The following is a 26662-nucleotide window of genomic DNA, read 5'->3' as shown; positions in this document are numbered from 1 at the left end:
GTGACAAATATGCAAAAAACTAAGAAATAAGATGGGAAATAAAGACTTTTTCATGGGATTCTACATACATACAGTTGTTATATACACTCATCATATGCAACAGTATCTATTTATTTATTCCAGGTGGAAATGCCTCTGGTTTATTGCCACAACATGTTGATCAGCAGATATCCAACGGGACCTTTAACAGAGGTACAGGTCTATTTTTAAATACATGTGCAATAATTTGCTTTCTCTGCCAATTTATTTTTGATTCATTAAGCAGACTATCTGAAAATAAACTTCAGATTCAGTCAAAGATTCACTTAAATTTTGTGAAAATAAACTCTATTTATAATTTTCCATATTTTGTTGTACATGACTATCAACAATGAAGGGTAATATGCAGAGTGGTAATGATTAAGTTGATTACTAATCCTTGCAATAATCCTTTCTGTCATCGTTGTATTTTTACTCAGTTGTATATAGTATTTGTATTTGTATTCTATTTTTATCTTATTGTATATTTATTTTATTTTATTCTACTGTATATAGTATTTTATTTTATTCTATTCTGTACAGTTGTGTACTGTATTTATTCTTATTGTATTCTAATTTTTGCCTCATAACTTTTGCACTGTCCACTTCCTGCTGTGACAAAACAAATTTCCCACGTGTGGGACTAATAAAGGTTATCTTATCTTACTAAAGCCAAGCTATTTCTTCCCCCCTAAGGACCTTGAGAAGCTGATTCATGCATTCATTACTTCGAGACTAGACTACTGTACCTCCCTTTATTTTATTTTGGTCTCCCACACTATTTTCTTAACTGTTTGCAATTAGAATAGATTGAATGCCTTTATTGTCACTATACACTTGTACAATGAAAGACAGAGCATCTCCTTCTCAGTGCAAACATGCTCGGGGGGTCTGCAGCACTACATACATATGGACAGTATTAACAGAGAAAAAATATATGAAATGTAAGAATATAGAAGCCAGTTTTAAAAAGCAATATGTAATAAACAGTGTTATGTATATACAGTTGGGTTACATAGAGGATATGAACAACCAGGTGCCAGAATGAATGATCATATTACTCCAGTTTTAACTAGCTTACACTGGCTTCCTGTGAAATTTCGTATTGATTTTAAAATTCTTTTACTCACTTATAAAATTTTAAACTGTATGGCACCTAGCTATTTAACAGGACTTCTCCATTTGTGTAACCCAAAAAAGCACTAAGATCCTCTAATCAGATGCTCTCAATGAAACCCAGGTCTAGCCTGAAAGCCAGAGGCGATCGTGCCTTTGCTATCGCTACACCTAGACTATGGAATAATCTCCCTGTTGCCATTCGTACTTCTGATACTATTCAGTCTTTTAAATCTTGCTTAAAGACTCATCTATTTACTTTGGCCTTGACTCAAGTTAGTTGATTATCATTTGGCAGGCTTCTATGTTTGTCTTGTGTTGCTGTTGTCTCACTGTTGGTTCTTGCTCTTAATTTGTGAAGCACTTTGATCGACATTGTTGTTGTTTTTAAATGTGCTTTATAAATACATTTTAATTTTAATTTAACTTAAATTGTATGGATATCATCATCAGAGTGTCTTGATGCTGTTTCAGAAAAAGAAGAGAACAATAATGGAAACTGTGGTTATAACGATGTTGTAAAGTTTCTAAACTTGAACAAAGGCAATGATAACTACACTCTGACAAGGCCTGTGAAAAACTACAATACTGTTACAGAGATATCACATCTAATGAAAGTTTTTGGGATCCTAGATATGGTAAGTAGTTTCTATTTTTGCTCATGAAGCATCATTCCCTTCTGCCAAACATTAATTCTTTACTCTAGTTATTTGCTATTATTAATGCTCTATACTTATAGTTATTATTATTAGTTAATACTGTTGTGGGTTGTCTTCAGGTTTTGGTCATCTGCTTGCACTCTGAAGTTTAATGATGAGAGATATACATTGCTATGTTTTTAGAGCCCTACAAATTTTGAATTTGTATTTTATACAAGGAAAGGTATTGTGTTTTACATAAGGATGGGTATCGTTTAGGTTTTATCCGATACCAGTGCCAAACCAGTATGTTGCCGGTGCTTAAACGGTGCTTGAACCGGTGCTTAAAGAATGGAGAACACAAACTTTGTCCAAAAACCTCTCATATTTAGCTGTTTTGTGTAAAAAGATAACAATGTTAGCCTTTTCTGCAGCTATAGGGCATATATGGTATCACTGTTGGCTGGAAGCAGTGCTTAAACAATGGAAAAAACACAAACTTTGTCCAAAAACCTCTCATGTTTAGCTGTTTTCCACTTTTTCTTTGGTCATTTTAGCCTTTTTGGTCAGGGTGAAGGGAGTATCTGCCATTAAAACAACAAGACAGCCACATGTAACTATGACGGTGTTTGCTAGTTCACCTTACATGCATTAATTTAATAACGTGGTTAGCCTACTCAATGTAAATTACACACGAACAACATTAAGCTACTCCCCCAAAGAAGAACAGCTACTGCTGCCATCATCATCCGTCATCATTTCTGCTACACTGGCAGGGCTACGGGCCAGGAGTCTCCTCTTCGGGTTCTTGGGGGATGTTGATAACTCCGGGTCCGATAACAGGCACCACACCCGCAGTATATGTGCTCGTCGTTCGTCGTCAGATTCGAGGTGTTACCTCCTTTGCACAGTATCACAGTATCATCTGAGTTGATACTGATCTAGTTTGCATGTTTTGCTGTGAAGTACAGCCAGACTTTTGACCGCTTCGCCTTGGGCATTTTTAATCTGTAGCTCTGCTCTAAAAGAACGTACGCACCTGGGCCCGCCTACTATCCTTGCAAAGGTAAAATGATTGGCTAGAATCCAAAGTGCATGACATCTCAGGAAAAAAAGGACCGAAATAAAGCACCAAAATGTGCGCTGCTTTTCGGTCTGGTTACTACTGTTTATGTCAGAACCGATACTGGTACTCATCCCTAGTTTTACAGCACTTTTGTTAGCTACAGTTTGCTAATTGCATCGCTGGCAAGATATAAGATCCACTATAAATAAAGAATTGTTATTTCCATCTGGAATAAAAATTATTTGGGTCTGTTTTTGGGACCTCTTCACCATTTCTGTGACCACATATGGAATACTCAGGCACCTAGTCTAATCTAGCGTCACCCTTGATTTCTTTGCACACAGAAAGAAACCGAACAGCTCTTCATTTCTTATATTTGGGTATTTTTGGTAAGTTTTTCATTAGAAATACACAATTTCAAGCTATTGTTGAAATATGGATTTCATCTGTTTTTCTTGCTTCCATCCCTCCCTTCTCTTTTACAAAACCTTGTGTAGAGATGGAAAAATGAGCACATTTCTTGGAACCCAAAGGAATTCTGTGGACTTGAATCCATAACAATTCCTACTGAACTGTTATGGATGCCAGATTTAATTATCGAAGAAATGTAAGTTTAATATTAATATGCTTAATATTTATATTCTATCCATACACTCTTAGATGTAGAATAGGAGAACAGAATAAAAATAATCCTTTAATTGTCCTACAAGGGGAAATTTGGTTGTATCAGCAGCAAAAAAAAAACAAAACACACATATACAAAAAGAACAGGACATAGGACAGAAAACGCAATTTTTACATATTTACATCATGGACAATAGTTACCAGAGCAGAGCAGAGTACAGTACAGTTGTTAAAATTAGCGTACAGATAGTGTGCAAACAGAGCAGGATAGTGAAAGATGTTTAAATAGTTACGAATATTTAGAATAATTAGAAAAGTGCAGATTGTGTATTGTACCTGTGCATTAAAAAGTAGACATGTAACTTACAATAAGTTAGTGTATATATAGGCTGAGAAAAAGTAATGTGCAGTTATAACAGGAGAAGCACTGATGTAAACATCTGTGTTTGTTGGGAGCAGTTTTGATTGTACAGTCTGACAGCTGCACGGAGGAAGGACCTGCGGAAACGCTCCTTCATGCATCTAGGATGCAGCAGTCTGTCACTGAAGGAGCTCTGCAGTTCAGCAACATTTACATGCATGGGGTGGGAGACTCTATCCATCAGAGATGTTATTTTGGCCAGAGTCCTTCTGTTTCCCACCACCTGCACTGAGTCCAGGGTGCATCCCAGAACAGAGCTGGCCTTCCTAATGAGTTTATCAACACAATTGTCTATAAAATTCTGAGCTCCACCTAGGGGGGCAGTAGTCCACAATAGATAAACAAAAACAAGAAACACAAGAACAACTATTAAAGAGAAGTGGTAAATGGCCTGTATTTGTATAGCGCTTTTACTAGTCCCCCCTAGGGACCCCAAGGCGCTTTACACAGCCAGTCATCTACCCATTCACACACACTGGTGGAGGCCTACATGCTACAACTGTAGGCACGCTACAGTTGTAGCCACAGCTGCCCTAGGGCGGACTGACAGAGGCGAGGCTGCCATATCGCGCCACCGGCCCTTCTGGCCTGGTAGGTGAAGTGTCTTGCCCAAGGATACAGTGACCGAGACTGTCCGAGCCGGGGCTCGAACCGGCAACCTTCCGATTACAAGGCGAACTCCCAACTCTTGAGCCACAATCGCCCCGCGAATAAAAAAGGACTCGGTCACTTGGTCGGAATGTATTCACATTCACTGACCCACCAACAGTTATGGTGATGCTGTAACATTGTTATTTCATGGAAAAAATATGAAAACTGTGCCTACACTTTGTGTTAAAAAAGAGGGGGGAGACTGTTAGAAAAAAAATTTATTTATAAAATGTGCTGCTTGCTTTTGCTTTAATTTCATTTCTCATGGTCTATGATAGATGCTATGGAATTGCACTATACCTCGTGTAAAATTTGTTTTTCATTTTCATTCAGGACAGAGAAGGATAGGGCTACTACAAACCCTTTTCTGACGATTTATTCAAATGGCAACGTCTCATTTAGGAATGATCATGTGGTAGTAAGCACCTGTAAGATGAATGTGTACAAATTCCCCTTTGACATTCAGAGCTGCAACCTCTCCTTCAAGTCAATGACACATACTCGTGAGTTCATAACAGATTTTGTTTTTCTTGGTCTCAGGAATAGACATCATCAGATACCACGGCATATTTTTCTTCCTTACTGATGTGATTACTGCATTTTCCCACTTCAGCTCGAGAAATAAATTTGAAAACACTGGAAAATGATAAAGTGATAACAAGGTGGTCCAAAGACTTGATAGAAACACAGGATGAATGGGAGTTCCTCAACATTACAGTCAACAACCAAACCAGTGATTTGGACTCATTTCAATCTATGCTTGTTTACACTGTAAGTATTTTGAAAACATTTATCCACTTTAGCCACACAGCATCAAGCCAAACCATATTTCTAGTTTAATTCATTCGTCATGAAAACAAAGGTAATCCATTGTGTAGCTTTTTCCCCCCGGCAGCTTTCAATGCCTAGGTTTCTTCACCACATTTATGATTACTGACACCTACTTCGGTTGCCGCGTTCTTAAGCTCCAACAAAGTAATTTTTGCCCTGTTGATAAAAAAAATGGCACTGGATACTGAATGTACCAAATGTTTATTTATTGCTGATTATTACTTTAATGATTATGGGAAGAAGTATATTGTCAGAAAAGTCATTGCGTTCTAATAGTATACTGCAGCAATTCTACAAAACCAACTAGATCAGTATCAAATAAAATGATTATTATAAGATTTTTTTTAATCCAAAAATATTTTAATGTTATTGAACCTCTCCCAGATGGAGAGCAAACAGCTGGCAAATAATCTCATCCTCACAGAGGATGTGATCAAACAAGGTATTGTGCCAAAACGTGATTGTCTGCCAAAACATTAGTACAGGAATGTTGTTTGTAGCTCAAGAATCAATATAATTCATCAGAGATACATTTGATATTTGTTTCACATATTATAGGCCAACAAGTCATTAAATACAGGCAATCACGTTTTGACAGATGATCGCTTTTGGGCGATAGCCTGGTTTAGCCTGGTTAAGCTTTCAAAATAAACTCAAGATGTTGGGTTAGTTGTTAAATATGCCCAAGGCTAATCTAACAACTGGTCCCACAAGAAGACCAACCATATGGGAAATCATTTGGTAAAGCTCAAGCAGGGAGTTCAACCAAACTTAGAGTGAATGGCCTGCAGGGTACAATCCATTTGACTAATCTGCTGTGAAGTTGGCTTTAGTTGCTGGACCAAAGCACCGAGAACTTGGTCATACTCACCTAACATGGCCCCATGACGGGTATATGGACTGTTTCCAAGTCTGCTGGGCCTGGAGATTGGCCGGGTTGTTCTATCATGGTTACTGGTGAAATAGACTAAGAGTTGGGTTTATTTACAGAGGGGCACATTGGGGCATAGGCAAGAGATACCAAGGGGCACCAAATGGGTGCTGGCAGCCAAGGAAAGTCTGTAAGAGAAGGAAATAAAGTGTTCTGGTGCCAACGTGGCTGCAGGAGTTGGTTACATCCATTCAAGATATTTGCAATTCCTCTAGATGCTCCGCAATGCATTTCAGCAGTGTCGCATTAAGCAAGTCTCGCTTCATGTGGCTTAAATTACAATCCGGTCTATTTTTTATGGAAGCTGAAGAAGGGCAGGAAGCCAGTCATAGGGCATTGAGAATTTGGTGATTTTCAAAATAAAGGTGCTATACCCATGTATACTATACTATACTTTCTCTGGCTTTCTGAAACATTCTCAGTGTAATTTGAAGTTGTGATGAGGACAGAACAAAAGTCAGTGTCATAAGCATGAAGGTGATTTTTCTCACTCAGCGTTCTCTGCATTTGCATCTTTTCTCTGTGCACACTTGTTTTTCCTTATTTACTTTTTGTGCCTGCCTTAATAGTTAATGCAAAGTAGAAGGATGATTAACCACTTGACACATGATTTCACAGATTACCATGAAGAGGAGATCTGTCCTCTACATTGCCAATTTCATTCTGCCGATCCTCTTCTTCTTAATTCTGGACTTGGTCTCCTTCCTGATCTCAGATAGTGGGGGTGAGAAGCTCAGTTTCAAGGTGACTGTCCTGCTTGCTGTCACCGTGATGCAGCTTATACTCAATGACATTCTGCCGAGCTCTTCAAACAAGGTTCCACTTATAGGTAAAGAAGACGAGTTTATTTGATGGAAGACATTAGTTAATCACATTAACACAACCTACTCTCCTCAGCTCTCTACTGCGTTGGGGTTTTTACTCTGATGCTGCTCAGCCTCTTGGAAAGCATTTTAGTGATGCATCTGCTTGATAAAGACTCTGCTACACAAAACAACAAGACAGATGGTGACCAAAGCCTAAGTGAGTAGCACTTAAAACTTAAAATGCTGTTTTTACAGGTGAGCTTAATCATAACAGTTATTCTACTTTTGGATCTAAAAGATATCATGTATGCAAGTTTACATTTCTGGTTATGGTTTCAATTATGTTGCTTTTTGTGTTTAATATGTCATTCCAGGGATGAAGAAATGTTGTCACTGTGCACCTGTATATGATGCATCGCCTGATGAAACAGAATCTGTGACCAAAGAGGTGAGAATTAACACGTTTTTAGGAAGAAAAAAAACCATATAAAAAGTTGTCATGTTGCATGAAAGTTAAAATGTGTGTTTGCATATCAGTTAAACTATTATTCCAGTCACAATGGCAACAAACCAGTTTTTAAAAAGTACCAGCAGTCATTTCACCATACATGTACTGCAGGTAAAATATTAAACACATCACCAATTTTCTAAGTAAATCTTTTTTTAAAGGTATTATTGATATGAAATTCTTCGCAGATGTTGGTAACAACCCATCCAATCTAAACTGTAGCTGCCCACAAATAAAGTTATATATTTCCTTAGAGATATGGTTATGTGTAAATTAATACTTAATTTATTTCTGTATATAATTTGCAAGCTTGTTCATTTCCTTCTTAAAAAAATAAATCTATACTTTTACAGGATAGCAGCAGCAAATTGATGGAGGCATCCCTTAATCTCAAACAAGTCTTAAATGAACTGGAAGAGAACGGGAAAACAATGAATCTGCTTGGCAGTAAAAGGAAAGACGTGAAGTCTGGCTACTGGACTAGAATAGCTAAAAGAATCAATAAGATGTTCTTAATTTTTTATATCACAACACTCACTGTGTTTTTGGGAACTATGTTTTCATTGTGGAACAGTGAAAACTACTAGGGCTGAAGTAAAAAGCAAACAAAAAAAATGAAGTGATTAAGATCAACATGAACTTATTTTTAATGTGTTCACCCCTGCTGTTCTTTCCCATTGGTCCAAATAAAACCCGTTCTATTAAGGTGCAGGTTGATGATGGTTCACAGTAATTTACTTTAAAACCAGTCAGAAGTGTTTAAAGAGGATATTTACGGATGGAGCCCTACTCTCAAAAACTGAAAGGGATGTAACAGTGTCTGTGAAGCTGGACTTAAGAAATAACTGCTTAAAGTTTTAAAAGGATGTTTAGCACCATCTTCTGTCAGCACGGGATGTTATGTCACCAGGTCGGTCGGTTGGTTGGTTGCAGCAAATACACTTACATTAGTTTATCTTAGCTAACTAGTGACAGAATTGATAACTTGGAGGAAAATAAGGACACTAAACCTAAAAATCAGTTTAAGGGGATCAGTTTCAGGCTGCAAGAAACCAAGGATATACTGTCCACTTTGACTGTCTTTGTCTCTAGCAGTATTTGGCTCCTTGTTATTTGACTAGTTGCACTGAAAAGGGAAAATCCAGTGGTTAGCTGTAATGTAACTAACAGCTAGCAGATACTGCATGTTAGCTGCAATGTAATATCAGGTCCTTAAGCTTCTTAGTCATTATTTTTAGTTTGTATTCTGTTTTTGGTTGGTGTTAGAGTTGTTCTTTATATTTGATTCTTTTCTTTAGTTTAGTCTAGCCTCTCTAGTATTCCCTCCCATCTTATTATCTACTCTATCTCTGTCTTAGGTATTAATGTTGTGTTATTTACCTTTAATCCTGCTGGCTTGCCTTTAAAGTCTGTTTTTTTTTTTTTTTAGCTCCCTTTAAATAAGGTTTATAACATATTTACACAATGGGTGAAGTTAAGACAGTCTAACACGTTGTTTGTGTTGTCTGGTATGCAGTGGAATGGTGAATTAACTTCTCCACTTCTTTTAAAGATTTTCTTTAAGCTCAGTTAAACTTTGTATTCGTTCAGACAGGAACTTGAGCAATGTCTGCCTATAATGGAATATTTCATTTCATTAATTTTGACACCAATTACTGATCTATGTACATGTTTGACAAGTAATAAACAAAATGCTAATGTTCTGCCAATTCTAACTAATGAATATATTTAAAGTACAGTGTATTGGAAGTGTAGATCTTTTATGACTTGTGTCAAATATGGTAAATGGACTGGATCATAAATAGTACTTTCCTACTATACCTGAGCAATCAAAGTGCTTTATACAACTTGCCTTATTTAGGCAAAAGAGAAGGCAACTTGGGGTTAGGATATTTAGCATGGAGCAGCCCTGGATCGAACCACCAATCTTCCAACTAGTAGATGCTCTACCTCCTGCGCTACAATAGCCACGCTTGCTTATTTCTGGCAACATCAAGCATTGTAGCTCATGTTTCCTGTAAATCTATTTGCTTCCTAGATACTTTGTGTATTAGCATGAAATAATCAGTCCTGTTATCTGGTTCTAAAAATGTAAAAAATAAATAAATAAACTTCTCCTTTCTCTGTATGTTTCTTGCACAACTAACCCATCTTTCCAGCAAATTTAAAATTACCGATGAGACTGTCATGTTAAAGTGGCTAGCTTCATCTATAAAATTAACATATTTACAGACTAGTCCAAACTTTTGATGTCTATAACTAACCCCACTTCAAGGCAACTATTTAAATTGTTAAAAGTTGGCTAAGGTTTAAATCTGGGGGTGGGGACACTTGGGGGGCATTGGGCTCACACATGGCTTATGTAATGCTTCAGTTCATGAAGAACAGTCTCTGCAACACCACTGAGTCCGTAATCCTCAGATATAGTATAACCACATCCATCCTACACTCCTACTCCTACAAAGCACTTCAGCTGAGTCAAGTGCATCCTTTAAATCACATAGAGGTGGAAGAGGAAGAGGTTTCTTTATTACAAGTATCCAGAGGGAGAACTGTGGTGTTGTCTGTAAAAGAAATCTATACACCCACATATCTCTCACATGGTCTCTATCTCTCTCTCTCTCTCTCACACACACACACACACACACACACACACACACACACACACACACACACACACACACACCACCTACCATTTGTCGCTGCAGTGCTCTCCAGTCTTCCCACTGAATAAAAATCAAGGATGACAGGGTAAGGGTTCAACTTCCAGTTTTATGGTGGTCCAGAAATAGTGACAATAATCAGCTCCTACCAATGTCCACCCTCCTAGTGAGAGTGCTTTAACTTTTAACTTAAGACACACCCACTGGGAGGAGTCTTGTGACCTAGGGGTGGAGCAATACAAAAAGGAAAGGGCAAAACAACCACACACTCATGTGGGGTTTTTTTTAATTATCAGGTGACTTTTTTTTCATTATGTCTCAATACATAGCACTTTACTGTGCAAATAGGCTACACATAACTGTATGAACACAAATCAGTGTAAATACATGTGACTATGTCATTTGGATCCCTGATGACAACCAGCGTTCCAGTGTTTTTAATGAGAAAAAAATGAAAGCATGGAAATTGCTTCATTGTTTTAATGTCATGAATTTAATCTCCGACACAGCATGCGTGATATGATTTCTGAAGAAATGGAAATGGAGCAAAGACAGTCAGAAGACACCTATTATGAACCACACTCATTATATTGCAGAAGTAATCACTGAAATGAAACCATTGATTGCTTTTTTGATGGTTTTCATATTGATATTTCCTTTGCCAAATATTTTGTGTTTCTTTTGCTTATAAAACCAATGAGTGTTCAAGGTGTCAAGAACACATACAACCATATACCACAAAATATATATATATTCCTTCCTGATCTGCTCAGTTATTTTTACATTCCTGTTTACATGTAGGAATATGATAGTGAGAGTATCTCCTCATTAACATGTCAGTCACTAATAACAGTGTCAACCATTTTGGCTTCAGTCAGTCTATAGTTGTTTACACTGTAAGTATTCCTGGAAATGTCATTGTCCGTGTTCTACCTACTTCACTGTAGATGCAAAACCTAATTGCATACCTTAACATCCATTCAGCATGGTTGCACTACTCACAACTCTGAATGTACGAATGTGTACTGTTCCTATTAGGGTCAGACTACACTGTCACATAATAATTCTTTCTTTTAACATAAATGTATTTGTTTTGCTTTTTCCTAGTGCAAGGAAAACACAATTTTCATGCTTGATTTTTTTTAAAGCACTGATATCTTAATGGATAAAAATGAATGCTGACATTGGAACAGCAGTACGTAATGAACTTGAATATTTTCAGTGTCTGATCACTGATTACTGATAAAGCAACAATAAGATCACAGTTATCAACTTTCTCTTTTTGCCAAATGGGACCGAACTGCGTCTCCTGATCGAGCGCTGAAATATGTTTTCTTCTCCTCACATTCATATTTTGCTGCTTTGATTGATAAATATCTGAACATCTGAAAGATGATAAAGAAATGTGTGGCTATCTAGATATAATTCAGTTTTGTATATTCCGGTGACATAGGATCTGTTGTTTGCAAGTCTGATACAGTTTTACAACATTTACACAACCTGGACATGAATTGTGGATTCACATGCCTTTATTACCTGGATGCTCTAAAATGCTCTAAAATCATCTGTAGATTCTTATAAAGCACACCAATTCCACAAACAAGACCAGTACAATGAACATTAGTGAAATTTTATCTGTAGAAACATCTATTTAAAGACACATGCAGAAGGAAATAGACAATAAATTTAGAAAAAATGTTTTGTTTTCTTAATTCATAATCATCCATAATACCAGCACATTTTCAATTGTTTTCTATTAATGTTTTTAATTAAAAGCCAGAGTTAAAGCTCTTCTATTGTTTAGATTAGTATGTAATCAGTCTGATTCAATTACTTTTAATGATTAAATATTGATACTGTTTAAAAAAAAGTTAACTTTTATTCAAAATAGAAAGAAAATACAATAATCAACCAGATTAATGACAGGAACGTAAAAGTTTGAGCTGGAAAATAGAATATTAAGAGTTTGGTTGAATGCAGGAAAAATATTAATTCCATGGCTTTTTTTAAAAACAAAAGCTTAAACAAATTAGTGTTTAAGCTTTTGTTACCACTCTGTTAGGATAGATACAATTTGCCCCACCCTCTGTTGGGCAGGGCTATGACATCAATAGAGGAAAATAGAAAACTCTCTAGACACCACAGAGAGGGTGAAAAAGCTCTCTGGTCTCTCAAGGCTACAATGATTGCAAGTTTCTTCTTCCTGCTGTTACTTGTGGGTAAGCTGAGATTATTCTAATTAAATGGAGATGACAATTTATACCATTTAATTTACTTTATTTTTTATGAGTATAAATATATTTTTATATTTTATTTTATTTTAATCAGTAACGCTTCTTTACTTGTAATAGATTGCATTTCAGTGCAAGAACAGGTTCCTCTATAATTTCCCAGTAAATATATCTTGTTTACTAAATTAAATTCCCCTTTTTTACAATTAATAGATCAGAGATATAAAATAAAAAGAAAGAGAGAAAGAAAGATAACACATCTGGTATCTAGTAACTCAGATGGATTTAAACTTAAGTATATTAAGTATATATTATAAGTATATATTAAGTATATTTAATAAAGTATATTCAATATGAAGATGTACAAAATGTTTTCAGATGGACTGCAGGCAGGCATTTTGGAACCTGGACTCTTTAGCTACAAATGTGTTGCTATAGATAAGTCTTAAATTCCCAGAGGTTTAAGATTCTTAGAATCTTTTGATGATATTATGTCCTGTAGATGATGAGACATTCAAAGTCTTCACAATTTTATATTGAGGAATATTATTCTGAAGTTGTTCTACTATTTAAAATACAGTTTTTTCGTAGATTATTGATTTTCTGCCCAGCTTTACTTCTGAGAAAATCTGCTTTGCTCAGACGGTCTTTTTACATCTAATCATGCTCACTGGCTTCCTGCTATTAACCTAATGGTTTGCAAAATGTTTCTCCAGCTAGTTCTTTTTTGTTATTTTACTTTTTCAGCCGTTTTTTCCCCATCCAGCTTTTTTCAGATGTGTTGCAATCAAACTGAACTAATAATTGTCAGTGTCAACTGTAAAATGACTTAATTTAAACATTTGTTCTCTAGCATATCGAGACTATCTCTCCACACCTTTACATATTCCATATGTACGGGGTAGGAGCCCTCTTGGTCGTGGCGTGTGGATATTTCTTTAAGACACTCCAGCACGCCCGGCTACGCCCCATAGCTTATGTATAAAACAGCTGTGCGGACGTGACACCAGTGTGTGTGTGTTTGTGTGTGTAAGTGAGAGAGAGAGAGAGAGTGTGTGTGTGTGTGTGTGTGTGTGTGTGTGTGTGTGAGAGAGAGAGAGAGAGTGAGTGAGAGAGAGAGCCTTGAGAGTGGGGTATGAATGTGCGTCCGTCAGGAGCGTGCTTCGGCATCCTCCGTGGGCGCTGCCTCTCCCCTGGTAGATTCCCCCTGTGTGCCCTGGTGTTCCCCGCTATTCCCCTGGTATCCCTTAGCTTGGTACCCCCTAGCTAGCCCTTGCTTTCCCTTGGTTGGTCCCCCTTCCCTGGCATATCGCCTCGAAAAAAAAAACAGGCTTAAGTGCCGGCCAACGCTTCATTCATTTTGACCATTCATTTTGTGAAAAAGTGAAAAATTAGTATCATTACATTACCATTCAGTTTGGGGGTTACAACAGAAAATTATATATTTATTGCTCACGGGGTATCAGATGGGATTATTTTAACAAACCATTAACATTTTGGCTGATAACTATTTTTATTCTCCTGTAACTTTACTATATAAAGAGCTAAATCCTCCAAAGTTTCAGGAGTAATGCTTCATAATAAAAAGTGTTTGTGAACTAAAAATCAGCAATGTGGGATACTGTTTGTCCGTGATTTACATAGGGGGAACAAATTGTGTCAGGATCAGCCTGATATTATTTGTATCCCACTATAACTTCGTTGTATAAAGAGCTAACATCTCAAAAATGTCAGGAGTAGTTAGTCATTATAAGAAGTGTTTGTAAACTAAAAATCAACAATGTGGGATACTGTTTGTCCGTGATTTGGACAGTCCAGCGTGTGCTCCCGACGCAGGGGAAACAAATTCTGTTGGTGATATCTAGTTTGGCACGACACCGGCTACCTTCCTGGTTAGCGTGTGGCCCCGCCCCCTTGCTTGGTAGAAGAAGTATGGCAGCCCACCGTCCCAAACATGTCTGTGAATGGCATTTTGCCTTTTTACGGTAGGCACGAGCAGTGTGGCTGTGCCTGGCTGTGTCTGATTTTTCAGCCGGCGAGTGAGTGTTCTCCAGCCTGCCGCACTGTGCACGAGTGTCTCATTTCGAAGTTCACACCTGCTGCTCCCCTGTCTGCGGACAGCGCTTGCGACCGCTTAGCCCTGGGGCAGACCTTTGGGTTAAGTCCCCGCTTAGCCATCAGCGGGCTGGACTGCCAGCCCCCCCGTCTGTGGACGGCTGGGCGGCTCCGTGGTTGAATGGACCCTACAGGTTGCATCCCTGCCTTGGCCCTGCATCTTGCAGCTGTACTGCTGCTGCGGGCTGTGTTCCTCTGGCGTATAGCCCACGGTTCGCCGACTCACACGCCAGTCGGACCTTGCTGTGTCTGATATGTCAGTCGCTGAGTGGGTGTTCTCCAGCACGCAGCGCTGGCTCTCCATCTAGTGGGTTTCCCCTGTATCGCGGGTCACATGGCCAGCAGGTGCCCGCTCAGTGAGTTGACACCTCCCGTCTGTCCGTTAGTGTCTCATCAGGCCCCCTCTGCTGGCCCCCTGTCTATAGACTCTGCAGAGTGGCTGCTATGCACTGGTGATGAACCTTAGGTTGCTCCTCACTTGGGCCCTTAGTGGCCTGAGCCACCAGCACCTCCCCTATCGTGGTTGGTGCAGGTCAGCTGCTCTACTCCTGGGACAGGCCCTGGGCCTCGTCCTCCCTGGGCTAATCCACTGAGTGGCCGAGATGCTTCGACAGGCTCTTTCTCCCTGGCACTGTGTCACTGCCTAGTGCCAGGCAAGTCTCTGTTGTGGCTTGACTTCTCTAGGTGGTGGCTCCGCCTTCCGTTCTGGGGCATCATCCGCATATCGCGGGCTTCTGTCACAGCGATAGCCAGCTGCTGTGCTCGAGTGGCTTGGTAGGCTGTGTTGCCCTGGTGTTTGCCCACGTTCGCTGGCTTCCACGCCAGTCGCACCTCGCTGCGGCGAGTGGCATTCTACAGCCTAGTGTGTTGCCCGCAGTGCGCGGTTCACACGGCCAGCAGGGCTCCTGTCATTGCTCGAGTGGGGCGGCTTCTCGGCTCTGACTGCAGCTTCAGCCTCTGCTGCTGCTGCTACTGCTGCTGCTGCAGGCTGTGTTCCCCTGGCGTATTGCCCGCGCTTCGCCGGTTTACGCGCCAGCTGGACCTCGCTGTGTCTGATGCTCAGCGAGTGAGTGTTCTCCAGCCCACAGCGCCTGGCTCCCTGCAGGCGGTTCACCCGTTCCGTGTTAGCCAGGCCTCGCTGTGTCTGATAAGTCAGCCAGCGAGTGTGTTGTGCCGCTTGGCCCTGGGGCGACCTGTGGGTCGCGTCCCTGGCTTGGAGCTCCTCTCCAGCGGCTGCACTACAGCTGCTTGCTGTGTTCCCCTGGCGTGTAAGCCAGCGAATGCAGCAATAGTCGGGCCTCGCTATGTCTGATACGTCAGCCAGCAAATGTGTGTTCTCCAGCCTCCTTGGCCAGTCTCTGTCTGGTATATAGGCTGCTGCGACTGCAGGCTGTGTTCTCCTGGCATGTTGCCGCATTTGCCGGCTTGCCCGCCGGTCGATCCTCGCTGTGTCTGATGCCTTAGCAAGCGAGTGAGTGTCCCCCAGCCTGCGATGCTGGCTCCCTGTCTGTGCTTTGCCTGTGTGTCACGGACTTACACGGCCAGCACGGGGACGCCCAGTAGCTGGGACTTTGTGTATGATCTCGAGTGTCTCATTGCGAGTTCACTCTTGAGGCTCCTCTGTCTACAGACAAGCACGTGGTGACGGTGCTGGGGGTGGACCTTCGGGTCATCGCCTTGCTCAGCCCTCCACTTATGCCGGCTAGGCTGCCAGCCCCCCCCTCCCTGTCTGTGAACAGCTCGGGGTGGCTTCGGCTTTGAGGATGGACGGGTCACATCCAAAGCTTCACCTGCGGTTGCTGGCTGTGTTCCCCTGGCGTGTTGCCCGCTTCGCCGGCGTACACGCCAGTCGGACCTCGCTGTGGCGAGTGAGAGTTCTCCAGCCTGTAGCGCCGACTCTCTGTCTGGCATTGCCCTCATGTCGTAGGCCTATGCGACCAGCGGGATGCTACTTGGTAGCTCGGTGTGCTGCGTTCCCTGCCGGTCTGCCTCGCGGTTCCCGGGCTGACCTTGAGCGGCCAATCACTTGCGGTCCTGTGTCCTGCATGACCGGTTCAGAGCAGTCTAGCGTCTGCAGACTGCTGCCTCCACCCCCTGGCTCGGCCTTCGCATTGCGAAGCCCTGACCAGGGTGGTGTCTCTCTTGGTGCGTTGTCACTGACTCCCGGCACCTTCACTCTCGGTGGTGCACTGTCTCCTCGCGGGGTGTCTTACAGAGTTACCCCGTACATATGGAATATGTAACGGTGTGGAGAGATAGTCTCGATATGCTAGAGAACGTATGGTTACGGTGTAACCTTGGTTCTCTTAGTGAGAGACTATCTCTCCACCGTGAGGCCGCTCGGAGATGCGTTCTGATCATCACCGGTGTCACGTCCACACAGCTGTTTTATACGTAAGCTGTGGGGCGTAGCCGGGCGTGCTGGAGTGTCTTAAAGAAATATCCACACACCACGACCAAGGGGGCTCGTACTCCGTACATATGGAATATGTAACGGTGTGGAGAGATAGTCTCCCACTAAGAGAACCAAGGTTACACTGTAACCGTACGATATATTTTCCTGTGATATCTAACATCCATTAGTGTCATAATCCCTGAGTCTTAAACCCGAGTTTTTCAGTTTTGTGGTTCAAGGTTTGCTTTGGGCTTCGTGAAAGGATTTTATCAAAGTTGTTGTTTATGATTTTATTCTTGTGCTTTTATGTCTCTGATATTTTTGCCTTTACTTCTTTGCTCATAATGTTTCCTTATATTTGTTAGTTCTCTTTCATGACCCCATTCTGTTCCTCCAGTCTTAACTCTGTGGTTGTTTTTGGACACCAAGACACCAAAATCAAACAGATTTTGGTGTCTTGGTTTCTTGTGCTTTTCATTTCATTTCATTTCCTTTGTCTCATTTTCACCGATTTGTTTCCCACCTGTTTTACCTTGTGTAAATATTCTCTCCTCTTGCCCTTTTCCGTGTCATCTCACTTTGCTGTGTGCTCCCCTGCTCTGTGTTTCTTGGTTCCATTATTCCTAGTTTTTAATTTTCATATCTCGCTCTGTGTGTGTTTTTGGACTTCCTTTGTTTGTCATTGTTCAGCAATTGAATTGAGTTCATACTGTTTCCAGAGTTTTGTGTTTGGTTCAGCATCCTGCCTGCCACACAGTTATTCATGACACTGCATTTTTAAATAAAACCTCAAATTAATTCTAACCACATATTAAAGTAAAGCAAGTCATATTAACACATTTTTTATTTTTAAAAATTAGTACACTCATTGTCAGCTGAAAATGCATCCAGTTCAGAGCTACAGGAAGATCAACAGATGACCAGTGAGACCACTATAAGAGGTACATAGCGTCTCTCTCTATCTCGCTCTCTCTCTCTCTCTCTCTCTCTCTTAAAGTCTTTTGCCACCTCTTATTTCCAGTCTCTCAGTTTTTCTCTCCTTGGGAGTCGTTTTCATTCCAGCACTTCCACCTAACCATTTTCTTAAGCCTATGACAGAGGATAACACAGTTTGACTGACATAAAATAGTATTTTTGCACCAACAAAGCAATTCTCAAAGAGCTATTAGTCAAAAACCTCATCCGAACATGAGCACACAAACAGTATCTCAAGTTCATGGCTTTAAGAAACAAAAAACAATCCAACAAAGATCTGATACAGGGCTAAGAGATGGATCTGGCCCTTCAGCCCCACCTGCCATTCACCAAAGCCTCAACAGAAATGGTCTCAGTGGAATGGAGGCTGTCAAGAGGCTCAGGGTGAAAAGGCTGAGGTATGTCAAATTACACAAGAACTGATAATCAGTCGCAACAAGTTTTGTAGACTGAAGAATCCAAAATTTGTACTTTTGGATTGAAACCTTTGTCTATATGTATAGAGGAGCTCAGCAGAGAGGTACCACAGCCAACTGTGAAACATGATGGAGGTTTTGTTATGATGTGGGGCTTCACTCAAGCCAGTGGGGTTCGGGAGCCAGTCAAAACTGTTTGAAGTATGAATGCAGAAAAGTACTGTCAGATTTTGATCAGGTATACAGGAGCAGCTGATCAGCATCTTTATTTATTTATTTTTTTTAGCTTGGCAACCACACTGCTAATGCAGTAAAAGAATAAAATGGATACAAAAGCACAGAATGGAAAACTAACAGTCAAAGATAGACCTCGAAATTAATTAAATAATGTGAAATCATTATGACAGATAATAGAACAAAAGGCCACTAACATCCAAAGAAGAGCTTTGAATGTCCTTAGTGAAGATTAGAAAACTACTACTGAAGACTACTTTAAGAAATTACAAGAAAGTTTGCCTAAGAGAGCTCAGACTATGTTGGATAATATTGTTTTTTATACGAAGTGTTGAATTTCAAGCTGGAATTGTATAAATGAAGTTTTTGCTTCATATACAGTAATTACATGTATGCTTGCTAACCTTTCAATTAATCTCTTCACTTTTAATAGCAAAATATAAAGAAAATAAAGATGACTGAAGGCGTTTCCACAGTACTGTACATGCCAACAAGTGATGTCGTCTGTTTTTGTTGTTTGTTTGTTTTTTGTTTTCTTGACACAGTTATCCAGACCTGCAATAAATTGAAAATCTGAAATGAAAGCACAGAAGCTGCTTTATTGTTTTCATATCATAACATCAATGTCAAGAATGTCTTTTTATGTGTCCTTTTAGATAATGAAGTGGAAGTGGAGAAACTCTGCAATTTTCAGGCTATTGTACAGCACCTGGATCTAAGTAAAGACAGTATTAAGTACACTGTGAGCCGGCCCATTATAAACAACAGTCATCATACAGATGTTGTGCTTGACATGAAACTCTACGCTATTCTGGATATGGTAAGTTGTTCAAGCTACTTGTGTATGTTTGTGTGTTTTAGTTTGAATAAATGATAATGGACATTTTTGTTACCAAATAGTTTGTTTCTTTCGATAATAAAATAATGTCAAAAGTCTGCTCAATTGGTGCATATTTGTCTGCTTCATATGCATAATTTCAGTTTTCCATGTCATGTATTCTCTCAGTTTGGTATTCTCTTAATTATGGAGATCCATAAGCTTCATCTATGAATACATCAATGTCTGTCTTTTTGTGGCCTTCTATGCTTCTGTTAGTTGTCTAAGACCATTTAAGACTTCCCAGATGTTGGGTTTTTCTTGTCTATTGGAGGCTGCATACTGTTGATCTTACCCAGGTCTTTCTAGGATTACTGTGGCACAAGTCAGGCTCAACCATTTGAGCTTGAACACTGCTTGATTTCTTTGTTCACAGAGAGAAATTGACCAGACCTTAATTTCTTACATTTGGGTTTATTTGGTGAGTTTTCTCTTTCAAATACATCAATTTTCACAGTATTGTTGAAATTGAAATTGCTTGAAATTACGTGTTTTCATCTTTTGTCTTTTTCTCCTTGTTTGTATCTCTTTCCTCTTATTTGTATCCCTCTGACTAGTCATGGAAAAACGAGTACACTAAGTGGGATCCAGATCAATTCTGTGGAATTAAACAAATAACAATTCCTACTGAATATTTGTGGATGCCAGATATAACTATTTCAGAGATGTAAGTTTAACATATATGCACATAAACTCACACAGACCATACAGTCACTAGCAATAAGGCATTAAGCTACAGCTAAAAAACAAACAAACCCAAAGCTGAACATTTATAATTCATTATTAGAAACGTATATGCTGCTCTTCAAAATCTTAACATCATTAATTTTTTTTATCCTTGAAGATATTGTATAATTCATTAAATATGTTGCAAATTGAGCAGCAAGCCCTTCAAGTCCATGTGGTCATGTTGAGCCCTCCAAGACATTAATAAAGACTATATCTATGTTGACCATCCCATTAAAAAAGAATAGCAACTAAATGCTGTCCTGGATAATTGTTTTGTCATGGCGCAATCAGCTCAAACCAAGCAGGATTCATGAGGTACATGAGGTGGCTTTGAAACATGAAATGATAACCTTCCTTTTCCAAGATCCATTTTGTCCAGCACATATCTATATGGATGCACCTGAATATTCAGTTATTTGGATATCCCTCTGTCATTTAGATAATCTCGCAGTGATATTCCTGCACTTGTTCATCCTTGTGTTGCTAAAGTTTTAGTGTTTTAGTTTTAGTGCTAAATCCTTTGCAACCCCCCCCCCCCCCCCCCCCCCCCAAAAAAAAAAAAACAAAACAAAACAAACAAACCTATGGACAGATTGCCTGCCCACTGCTCTATTTCTTTTTACACACCTAAAACAACACATCCAAAAGATATTGTGTTAGATCTGCCTTTTCCTACAGACCAGTGGCTACTTTTTCAATGATGAAGAGTTACACATCCTGCACAGAGAGGAATGCAAGTTAGAGTAGCTCCCTTACATGAAAAAAGAAAGACCATGTCTGAATCAAGGAAGAGGCCTATGGGTACATCTTTCACCATCTTAAAGCTATTTCCCAACTTTCTCTGAATGGTACTCATGGCTTATCCAGTAACTACAGATTAAATCCTTAGTTTTTCTTATACTACGAAAATGGGTCAGTTCTTAATGGGGTACATTCTCCATAGTAACAGATGCTGTATTCTCCAGAGCAGAGATGAAAAGGTATGATTTGCTCTTGAGGGCAACAAAGGGCAAAACTTCTGTGGTCCATGTGTGGGTATTACCAGTTGGACTCTGTGTGGAACAGCCCTAGGGTTCATTTTTGTCCCACGCAGGCATGTTTGTGTGGGTCATTCGTATTGATCCTGGTGGTCTGAGCTTGATGAGGTGTGGATAAAGGCGTGTCTGAGGACAATTGGGAGGGAAGAGATCATTGGTTACCAAACTTTGTCAGAATTTCTAGTCCATCATTTCTAGCTGAAATTATTAAGTAATTTAACACAAACTCTTGTGTAAGTCGCCACTTGATGTTGCAGGTTTTATCTGGATTCTAACATAAGTAATTAAGACATGGTGGCTTAATGCATTAATCCTCCTCAGCTGGAGAGTAAGATTTGAGTAGGATTCTGTCTACCTATTTGTCATAACTGATGCTGCTTTTTTGAGTGGCTATAACTGATTGTAATTTTCTGTCTTACAGGACAGAGAGAGACAAAGCCTCTCCGAGTCCTTATCTCTCCATTGAAAGCGGTGGTTTGGTTGAATACAGAAATGACCAGGTGATCGTAAGCACCTGCAAGCTGCACGTGTACAAATTCCCTTTTGATGTTCAGAGGTGTAACCTCTCCTTTAAGTCTATCATGCACTCTGGTGAGCCCATAGCATATATGCGTGCCGTTCATGAAGTTATAAACCCAAACCATCAGATACAAAAATATATATTTCTTTCTTGCTGATCTTTTATTTTTATGTTTCACTTCAGATGAAGAAATAAAGTTACAATTCAACGAAACCAATAATACGGTCACAGAATGGTCTCGAAATGTGATGCAGACACAATACGAGTGGCTGTTTATCAACATGTCAGTTACCACCAAAACTGTCAATGAATTTGACTTCAACCAACTTATGATTGTTTACACTGTGAGTATTTCTGGGAGCAGCTGCACAGAAATGGGGAAAAAAGCATTAATCAATTTCGCTGCTTTTTCATTACTTTCCTTTTTGTGACCATAATACATGTCCAATATAGAGTAGGAGTAGGATGATTAACCACTTCACATGCAAATTGACAGATTACCATGAAGAGGAGGTCTGTCCTCTACATTGCCAATTTCTTGCTGCCAGTCTTCTTCTTCTTGGTTCTGGACTTAGCCTCCTTCCTGATATTAGACAGTGGAGGTGAGAAGCTCGGCTTCAAGATCACTGTCCTGCTCGCTGTCACAGTGATGCAGCTTCTTCTCAATGAGATTCTGCCCAGCTCTTCAGACAGTATTCCACTTATAGGTAAAGAAGAGCATATTTGACTTCATGCAGTGAATTAATCAAGCTATCAAGTCATTAAGTGATTTGTCCACTTTCATGCTGGATGCCCTCCTTAGCTGTCTATTGCATTGGGGTTTTTGCTCTGATGCTGCTCAGCCTCCTGGAGACAATTTTGGTGATGCATCTGATTGAGAAAGACTCGCCAGCCCAGGATAATGAGACAGATGGAAACCAAAGCCTGGTGGAGTGCTGTGAGGAGAAACAGGACATATCCAACTTTCACAGCTGTTTTAGAGGTGTGCTTAATTGTAGCAGTCGTTGTCTGTCACCTATCTATGTAATTCTAGCTGTGTTGCATTGTTCTTCCCGTCTATTTTTTTTATTCCAGACATGAAGAGATGTAGTCATTGTGCATCTGTTCATGATGTATCTGTGGATGAAAGACCAACTGTGTCTACATCAATCAACAGTCTGCCACCACTGACTATAAAGGTTGGAGTTAAATTGGACTTTTAAGTGTTTTTCAAGTGAAATATAAAAACTGATGAAAGACATCATGTTGCATGAGAGAGAGATTATCCCAAACCCTAACATGGGTGTTGAAAGTAAACACTTTCACTAAATCAATGTGAAAACAAATCAGTGTGTGAAATGTAGCAGCAACTAGACTATAAATGGCTGTATATGTAATGTTATTGATTACATTTCAACAAAACTATTTTTTCAGGGTTGTAGCTGCAACCTGATGAAGATGTTCTTTCCACTGGAAAAAGTCTCGGGTGACCTGCGGGAGACTAGGAAAACCGTGACTCTGCACAGTACCAACAAGAAGTCCGGCTACTGGACCAATATAGTAAAACATATCAACAGGGTTTTTGTCATTTTTTATTTGACAACAGTGACTGTGTTTTTGGCAATTATGATTTTATTGTGGAACAGTGCTGAAGATGAATAGGCCGAAAGTTACTTTACTTTAAATCATTAGCATGAGGATTAACTTTACTTAACTAAAAGTTTCTGTTCCTTTATTAAGTCCAAGTCTAAAGTATGCATTTAGACTAGGGGTCGGTTTTGATTATCGATTTATCGATTAAAATCGATTCTAGCTTGGATAACGTGATATCATTCATTAAAATCCTGAATCGATTTTTTAATATAAATATATTTTATTCTCATGTTAAACCTCACAAAATTTCAACAACCACCAAACAGCTAAAACAGTAAATGAGAGCAGGTACACGGATTCTGCACAAAGACGTAAAACAAAGCGCGGACCGTGGATCAGAATCAGTGAGATGTCGCCTTTCTCACCCGACAGCACGGACACGGTCGGGGCTGAAAGCCGACAGCTCGCTGATTCTGATGTTTCGACCGGTCCGCGCTCTGTGTTTAGCGCTAGATTCTAAAGCTGTTAGTTTTATCTCTCTCCAAACAATATTGACCGAACCAGCAGCAAAAGAAGACCCAAACTAGGCTTCACATAAACATCGTCATGAACTCCCTCTTACTTTTGCTGTTTTGCTTCCACCAGGATAAAATCACACTTCATGCACAGCGCTCTCTCTCTCTCTCTCTCTCTCTTTGTACTTCAAGAACAGTTTCCCGTCTAAAAATCTGTTTTCTGCATTATTCGCTTGCTTGTTATGCACTAGTCTACCGTTGTTTACAGCGCTGTCCGCCGCTGTTTTTTTCCTTTTACTTTCTTCTGAAAAGAAAGCCTAATTTCTCCTGTTCAATAGGCTACTGAACAAATTTAATCTTTTTAAATTTATGCAAAATTGCAAAATGCTTAGCTGTGTCCCTGACGCTGCTTCACTTCAGCAGCATCAGGTAATGTTCATATGTTGATTAACGTTTTTCTTTGGTTTTTGATCTACGGCAGAATATTTTTATAAAATCCGAGGCCTGGAAAATCGCCTTCATGTTTTTCTGTGTTTTATCCTCATCTACTTTGACACAAAGGCTTCTGCTGTGATGCTCACACCTTTGATAAAGTCTTGAAAGTGTCAGCTTTCTTATTATAGATGTAAAAATATGGAGATGTACCGATGCATGATCTGAATTATAATATTTCTGACTGTCTGAGGCAATCTCAAATCTAAACTAATCAAATTGAATCAAATCGTGGATCGAATTGATTCGATTCGGACCTTGTGAATCGGAATTGAATCGATTCTAGAAATCAGTGACGATACCCAGCCCTAATTTAGACCCCTTTTCCTACACTTTATAACATTTGTACTGTGTGATGGACCTCATATTTCGGTCCACTTTGAACTCACATTTATTCACTGTAACTTTAGTTCACATCACATTATATGCATGGCAATATAAAGCAATGCAGTTCATGAGTGTTGTATATCTTTCATTTACATCTGTATCCTGTTGGAATAAACATTAAAAAGCTTTTTATTTTTTTCTTATGTATATCTTTGTGTGTTTGTGTGTTTGTTGCACAACCAACTGACTCTTTGAATTATAAAGTGCACTCCATGTAAAGGTAATGATCATGGAAGTTTGTTTCCCATTTCCGCTCAGCATTTCTATAACTTCTTCTATGATTATATTGGAATCACAAATATAAGTTGAAGAATTTGCAGATGGGACTAGTCTAGGGTCAAACCCTAGACCAGTTCTTTTTTATTTTATTTATATTTTACATTTGAGCCACCTCCTTAAACTTTTTATTAGTATGCTTCACCTAACAAACTAAAAAAGGTATCTTACCTCAGTGAATGTTTAATTATCATCAAAGATTGGATGTTTAACTTCATTAAACTTTGAATGTGGCAAAAATGTCAATAGGCTAAGGAAGCCAGTCCCTTCAATTGCCAAAAAAACATATAGTTAAGCTTTTCCCAGCTTCCCTTCAGCTGGTCCAAAATAGATTAATCTGGCTGCTAAAAAAAAAAAAAAGAAAGCCTGGTTGTTGCATTTCGGTCCATTAACTTTCAAATCAGGACCAGGAGTTTAACCCCTATTCCTATTTCCTTTTAATGACTAAATGACTGACAATTAACAAAAAATTTTTTTACCTCTAATTCAGGTCAAGAAGTCTTCATTAAAGGGTTTCCAACAGCTTCCAACAAGTGTGCAATCAGTTTAGCAGAAAAAAAATGTCAGTTTCAAATGTTGAAAAACATAATTTGCTCATTTGTTATGTATATCAACTACTCAGCACAGCTAAGAGGGGAAAAATGGATGTACAAACTTCACAAAAATCTTGCTGTGTTCTTTTTATGTGTGATTGTGAGTATGTTGGGGTTGCTGTGGCTCAGGATGTAGAGCAGATCACCTACTAGTTGGAAAGATGGTGGTTTGACCCCTGTCTGCTCCAGTCTGCATGCCAAACATCCTTGGACAAGATAGAAATCACTTACATATGAAAAGCATTTTTAAAAAAGTGCTTATATGAAAGGATGAATGAGGCAAGTTGTATAAAAAAGTGCATTAAGCTCTATGAGTAGAAACGTGCTAAAGAACCAGTCAATTTGTGTTTGTGTGTTTCAAGGTAACTGTATTTATACCCATAGGCAAGGTAAATTTGCTTTACAGAAAAATGATAGCATTTGGCATCCCTTCAAAAACACACATACCTAAAAGAAAAATATAAACCTCACTGTAGAACATATATAGTAATTTAAACGTTTTGAATCAAAAACAAAAGCAGTTCTTATTTAATTCAGTGACAGCAACAGGGACAAAGCTGTTTTTATAACGCTTTGTCCTGCAGCTTGGAAAAAGAAACCTCCGTCCTGTGGAAAGAAGCTGAAATTCACCCCTTAGAGGATGGGGACCATATTTAAGGATTGTTAAAGCCATCCTCTGTACCTGTTTGGAGTACAGGGAGGCTAAAAAACACTGTGGCTCACAAGACATGGGTGGTTTGTCATGAAAGAAGCTACAACAACGGCTCTGCTGGGTCTCAGTTACACTTTTTTTTAATTTTTTATCTTTAAAATGTAAAAAAAAATGTTTCAGTGTTTGCTACAGGCAGTACTGTTCACTGACTTTGTAACAGCAAAAGTTGGCAGTTGCTGCTGTTTTGACTGTTGATGGTGATTACTCTCTAAGGATGGATGTGGTAGGCACACAGTTGGTGATTACATTTGCCCTCCCCCCTTTCCAGTATGTGGCAGTGACATTAGCAGAACAGGAAGCCTCTCCAGACAGC

General features: G+C 39.4%; 1 protein-coding gene across 1 annotated transcript; it reads left to right on the top strand.

Moving 5' to 3' along the window:
• Window positions 1-12455: 12455 nt before the first annotated feature.
• LOC309712934 (5-hydroxytryptamine receptor 3A-like) lies at window positions 12456-23443 on the top strand (the record flags this gene model as incomplete). Its single annotated transcript, XM_082544148.1, has 11 exons — window positions 12456-12492; window positions 17890-17955; window positions 19296-19459; window positions 19893-19937; window positions 20074-20183; window positions 21704-21873; window positions 21986-22146; window positions 22299-22509; window positions 22605-22784; window positions 22877-22980; window positions 23216-23443. The coding sequence occupies 11 exons, from the start codon at window positions 12456-12458 to the stop codon at window positions 23441-23443; spliced, it is 1476 nt and encodes a 491-aa protein (XP_082400274.1).
• Between the last annotated feature and the right edge of the window lie 3219 nt (window positions 23444-26662).

Source organism: Aulonocara stuartgranti (assembly GCF_965226115.1).
Source record: "Aulonocara stuartgranti genome assembly, chromosome: 8".
Taxonomy (NCBI): Eukaryota; Metazoa; Chordata; class Actinopteri; order Cichliformes; family Cichlidae; genus Aulonocara; species Aulonocara stuartgranti.
This window is presented reverse-complemented; position numbering and strand designations above follow the sequence as displayed.